This window comes from Delphinus delphis, chromosome 8 (genome assembly GCF_949987515.2).
Source record: "Delphinus delphis chromosome 8, mDelDel1.2, whole genome shotgun sequence".
NCBI lineage: Eukaryota > Metazoa > Chordata > Mammalia > Artiodactyla > Delphinidae > Delphinus > Delphinus delphis.
In genome coordinates, this window is record NC_082690.1 from 67,062,875 (window position 1) to 67,069,100 (window position 6,226).

The following is a 6,226-nucleotide window of genomic DNA, read 5'->3' on the forward strand; positions in this document are numbered from 1 at the left end:
TGTTTAGTCAGGCAGTACAAGAAAAGGCAAATTATGAATCATTAGAGTAAATAGAATGATGGCCTAATCTTGCATATTAGGGGCAGAGAAGATGAAATCCATGTCACAACTCGCAGTTTTGTCAAGACGGTGGAGGCCTTCAGAGATGAAGTTGGATCCCTTCCAGGAGGTTGTGTTGGAAAGCAGTAGTGTTGATGAGTTGCGAGAGAAGGTAAGTTCATTTTAAAGAAAATGAACTAACATACATTTTTCTCTGTGGTGCATAAGAGACACCCTAGGAAGTGAGTGCCAGACACTGATGCAGCAACCTGTCTTTGTCTCTGTCACACATTGTGCCACACTACTCTTGTTTCTTAGGGCTGCTGATGCTTTGAAAAATTACCTTGGCTTCTGGCCATCCAGAAGTGAACCACCACTTTCTGTTACTTGGACCAACTTTGCCTTAAGTAGTTAGGATTAGTTAGAGGCACTAGAGTAAATTGCTGTATATGCTTAAAACCCAAATGAGGTAGAATCGAGTACAGAACCCAGATGAAGATGTCTTCTGCATTTTTCATTTTAAAGGTGGGAATTCTAAGGATCTCTGGAGAAAGGGTGAATTATTCATAAGTGGTACTAGGACGGTTGGCAGTTTGGGGAAAAATTTATTTCCATATTTCACACCAAACACAAAAATAAATTCTAAATAAGTTAAATTTATATTTTAAAATATAATAAAATGATAAATGTTCTAGGTGAAAATATTGAGAATATTTTTATAATCCCAGAGAGGGAAAAATATTTGTAAGTATAATACCAAAAGCCAAAAAAGAAAAGATAGACAACATAAAAGTTTAAATCTTCTGCACAGTACCCCCCAACTGCCAAAAAAATATTTTTAAAGCAACCCATAAAGCTAAAAAACAATGGAAAAATATTCGAAACATATGTGAAACATGATGTCCAAATTTAAAAGGAGCTACAAATTAATAATCTGGACAGTCTAATTTTAAAATAAGCAAAGAACATGAATAGGCAATTCATAGAAGAAGAAATACAAGTTAAAATAATAACAACACTTTTTACCTCTTAAATTGGTGAAGATTTAGAATATAAAAAAATACCTAGAGTCATCATGGTTTGGGGAAAATGCAATATCATACACCTTTGATAAGTGGTTAAATTGTTACATTTTTTTCAGGGTTCAGCTTGGCATTGTTTATCAACATTTCAGATGTGCAATTCTACATCTAAGAAATATTTGCAGAAATATGCAAAGAGATATTTATGGAGATACATATTATAGCATTGTAACTGGGAAAACCTAAAAACACGCTCAGTGTCCATCAATAGGAAATACAATGGTATATTTTTCAACTATTGAAGAGAATGAGGTTACTCGGTATCCTGTTCTTATATAGAGACTATATAAAGTTACTATATAGATATATAAAACTGTTTATGAAATGTATTTATAAATGTGTGTATGTAGTTTATATATGCATAGGAAAGGTCTGAAAGGAATATACTAAATTGATATTTCTGAGACATGGTGTTTGCAGGTAGACAGAGGAGAGAATTCCACTTCCTGCTTTTTAAAAAATTTTTATCAAACATGTTACTTCTTTGAACAAAAAAGCTATGTCTGTGCTTATGAGGTTAAAGGAAAATAACTTCTCAGCAAATTTACTTTTTAGATGAACTCATGTAAAATGTTTCCTTTTACAGCTTTGTGAAATCAGTGGAATTCCTTTAGAAGATATTGAATTTGCCAAGGTAAGGCCCTGAGAATGTTTAAATCTGGGTACTAGGGCTCAATAAACATGGCTAATGGTGTCATTTATTCATTCATTCTTTTCTCCTTAGGGTAGAGGAACTTTTCCCTGTGATATTTCTGTCCTTGATATTCATCAGGATTTGGACTGGAATCCTAAAGTTTCTACCCTGAATGTCTGGCCTCTTTATATCTGTGATGATGGTGCAGTCATATTTTATAGGTAACATTCACAATGTTTTGGTTATTTCTAGTGATACCACATTTTTGTTGTGCATCTTGTTTTTCATAAATAGCTTTACAATTGTTATGATATAGAGCAGCCCTGACCAGTGCAAGCCATTTATTACATTCTGAAATTTCTAGTAGCCACATTTTAAAAAGTAGAATGGTGAAATTATTTTAATAAAGTATTTCTAACCCAGTACATCCAAAATATTATCATTACAACATGTAAACAATATAAAAATCATTTACAAGATATTTTACATTATTTTTCGTATAGTAAGTCTCCGAAATATTGTATATTTATTATACTTGCCTCCCATGTCAATTTGGAGCAGACATATCTCAATAGGCACACATGGCTAGTGGCTGCCGGATCAGACATTACAGATATAGAGGGAAAAGAATAGTCATTGGAGGCTGGCAGATATGTGTTCAGATTTAGCGTTGTTATTTACCTAGATCCTCATCTGTAAAATGGCAACAATGATTTCAACCTTGCAGGATTTTATGAGAATTAGGAACTATTGCATTTTAAAAAACTGGCCTAGTGCCTGTTATAAATAGATGTTCAATAAATGATAGCCATTATTATACTAATAGTAACATGGAAATTATTCTTTGCCATTTTTCGAAGTGAGTGCCATGTTAATATAATAAACACATTAGAAATCTAGGATATCTTAATATATGAGGTTATTTAACTTCAGTGGTGATAATCAGATTTCATTTTCTCACTGAGCAGCTTTAGAGCATTTAAGCATAAATTAAAGGAGACAGATGGCTCTGCTGGTCTAATATGTCATTAATATTTTAAACGTAGGGATAAAACAGAAGAATTAATGGAGTTGACAGATGAGCAAAGAAATGAACTGATGAAAAAAGAAAGCAGTCGACTCCAGAAGACGGGACATCGTGTAACGTACTCACCTCGGAAAGAAAAAGCACTAAAAATATATCTGGATGGAGCACCAAATAAAGATCTGACTCAAGACTGACTCTGCTAGTGTAGCATATTCCCTGGGGGATTTTGGTTTTAATTAGACGGTTCACTGCTACTGTGTAGTGTGCCATTATAGCCGGACGTGGTTAGGGGTAACCCAGTGATACCAGCACTGATTGGACTGCCCTTCACCAATCAGAAGCTCAGTGCCCAATGGGCCACTGTTTTGACTTGGAATCATGTTGTGCACTATAGTCAAATGTACTGTAAAGTGAAAAGGGATGTGCAAAAAAATAAAAACAAAAAGCAAAACCTGCTACTAGAAAAGGGGAAAGGGGAATGAGTAAACTTCTTTTCTTGCAGACAGATGTGCACATAGCCGCTAGTCAAACCAGCCTCAAACAGGATGCTCATAGCTTAATAATAAAAGCTGTGCAAAGGCCATGAATGAATGAATTTCTGTTTATTTCACTTATACACACATTACCTCATTGACAATTCGGAAGTAAATGCAACGTGTGTTGACTCTTGGAAAGCAGCAAAAATAGGAGCAGAAGAAAGAAATTCTTAGAACCAGCCGTAACCCAGTAAAGAATCGTGAAGTTGTGTTTTTATTTTGTTTTCTTTTTTTCGAAGTATTAAGAACATTATTCTAGATCATCAAAACATTTCCTTAGACCACTCCCAGCAGGTGGCAGCTCAAAATTGCTGCAATACTGTAATTATAACTGATTGTACGTTAAGTTATGGATGTAGAGAATTCATTTCACTCATTCATTCAGCATGTAAATAAAATTGATCCTATTGAGTTATCATAATTGCAGTTCAGCTATTTCCCATGGTTATTCATTTCACATATCATTCATGATGTACATTTGTGTACATTGAGAAGTATAGCAGTTTATGTAAATGTAACCCTCAGTGGGGTTCCTCAGTGCTGGGTCCCATACGATTGTATTTGCCCTTGTTAATGAGGTTTTTCTGTTCAGCGGCTTCGATTTTTTCCTTTTTTACATTTATTTTGAAGATTTACTCCAAGTTTGAATCTTCTAAAACCCTTTTAAGTCCCACTTTAATTTTTGGAGTTGATACATAGTTACATGTAGTTTAACTTTGGGGAAACAACATCGTTTTGAATAAACTTGCTAGTAAGTCAGGTCATGACACAGGCTAATGCAGTCAACATGATTTCATTGCAGTCTATTTGAATCGGCAAGTTTTTGCTCTGCTAAATGCAACTATTCAATGAACATAATTCTACGTAAATTTTGAAAATGCCATCTAATTTATAAAAAAATCAATAAAAAGGTTTTGGTAAAACTTTTTCATGCCAGATGCTGTTTACAACAATGAACATGCCAATAAAACATTTGTTCATTCTGTTGTGTTATTTTGGTCATTAAACTTTTGTGGATGAAGAATCCGGGTTCAGAAGAGATTTGTTTTCTTTAAATACCACATTTTGTAATGTATATTGAATAATTATCTCATCTCTGTGGTAACGTGTTTACAGTAAAGTTCTCATAAGAGAGATGAAAAGATGTTAATATTTAACTTTGGAGGATCCTGTCGATATTTCAGAGTCGAAATTTTACCCTTTTTTTCCTTTTAAGAAAAAATTAGAAAATAGTGTTAGCAAATGTTGGTTGCAGTTTGAATATAATGATTGAGAGTTCCATAATATCTTAAAAGTCCCTACGAGGGGAAAAAAAATTTTTCTAAGACATTTTTCTCACTAATTTTTATTCCATATAAACTCTGTAGCATTCTGCTAAATTTGATGGCGGTAGTGTTCTGGGTTTGCATTAGTGGAATTGGTGGTGTTCTCAGAGGAAAACTTGAAGCATTTGTGATGAGTTGTTTTTTCAGATCATTTCGATTTTCTGATGTAACATGACAGCTCTTTGGTTCTGATGCAGGCCAGCTTCCTTGGGATATAGGGGTCAGTAAATGTGCTTTCTGCTTTCAAGGACTGACTGTGGAGCAGAGGAGGCAGATTTGTAAGTAAAATGGGTTTGGGGCCGTGTTTGGTTTGGTTTAGTGTCCCTATAAGAGGAAATGGTAGAATCTTCATACCTGCTCCTCATTCTGTGCCTTCTGCCCTTTTTATTGTTTGTTTCGTGTTTGCTGTTTCTAATTGCAGGTGTATTACAAATACCAAGGGTAAAGAAAATATATATTTCATTATGGAAAAGAAAAAGTTAAAGCTTCTTGCTCTTCAGTGCCTGATAGAGAACACAATGTTGCACTTGAATAATTTCAGTAAAGGGGGTGGTGATTTCAAAGTGGATTTGTGGCAGTGGGAACAGTAATTTGCGGGAAAGAGATTAATGTGTCAACCTCCCCCAGACTCAGAGAAACAAGTGAGCACCTGTAAGCCAAAGGGCACATTAACTGTGTGTTCCCAGGCCTGGGGCAGTGGAACCTGGTGATCACTCATCTGCTGAATCTTCTGAGTCTGAGGCAGGCCACATGCAATAAAGAGTGACCCTGTTCCCCATGGGTCATGCCAAGGTTTTGAAGAGTTTTTACTGTGGGGAAGATGAGTTTGTGTCAGCCAGGGATGCCCTGTGAGAACCAAGTACCTACATATCTAAGGCAGGTGCTGAAGGTCAGGGGTCCATTTTGGCAAAGAAGCCAGAGCTATGGTTTCAGGACTCTGCCTTGTTTATTTAGCTGGTCTGTGCAGTGTTTATTTAGCTGGTCTGAACAGAGGTTTGCTAGATGAACGTCTACTTCTCAAACGAAGTGTAAGTAAGTGATAGTAGCCATGACAAGATAAAAAGAGTGAGGGACGGAGCCCTATACTAACTACACAGTGTTTGGTAATCTCTTTTGTAATGGAATGGAAAGTACTTTAAAACTCTTGAGAAAACAGAAAGTACTTTAAAATTCTGAGGAAACGGGGGTGAACTATGCCACAGCTAGAAAACAATCAAGTAGGCAGGCTACACTGTTAGGAATGATATCTAGGCGGAGAGAGGAGACAGCTATAAACTTCCAACGTGGTCTGAGCTAGAGTGCACAGCATCAGAGCACTGCAGTGTTATTACTAAATCTGGAAGTGACCTGTGAATGTATGGAATACAATAAAATCTTTTATTCTGATTCATTCGCTAGTATTTCCTTTTCAATTGGCTGTTTTCCTTCTGAATTTTGTCCCTTTGTTCAGCATCAAGACTCTAACCAGCTCTTGCACTTGTGACTTGCAAATTGTAGTCTAGAGTATATGGAATAGAAGATAATCTGAATTAGCAAGTTTTTTGTTTGCTAAATAAAAGTATTCCATCTAAACAATTCTGTGT

General features: G+C 35.6%; 1 protein-coding gene across 4 annotated transcripts in view; it reads left to right on the top strand.

Moving 5' to 3' along the window:
• USP47 (ubiquitin specific peptidase 47) overlaps positions 1 to 4,301 on the top strand; it is a 122,203-nt gene extending 117,902 nt beyond the window's left edge. For all 4 annotated transcript variants that reach the window (XM_060018502.1, XM_060018498.1, XM_060018499.1 and 1 more), the window contains 4 exons: positions 81 to 211; positions 1,708 to 1,755; positions 1,846 to 1,976; positions 2,802 to 4,301. In XM_060018502.1, the coding sequence (XP_059874485.1) occupies positions 81 to 211; positions 1,708 to 1,755; positions 1,846 to 1,976; positions 2,802 to 2,976 (485 nt within the window). In that variant the 3' untranslated portion in view covers positions 2,977 to 4,301. The remainder of the gene's footprint in view (positions 1 to 80; positions 212 to 1,707; positions 1,756 to 1,845; positions 1,977 to 2,801) is intronic.
• Positions 4,302 to 6,226: the final 1,925 nt, after the last annotated feature.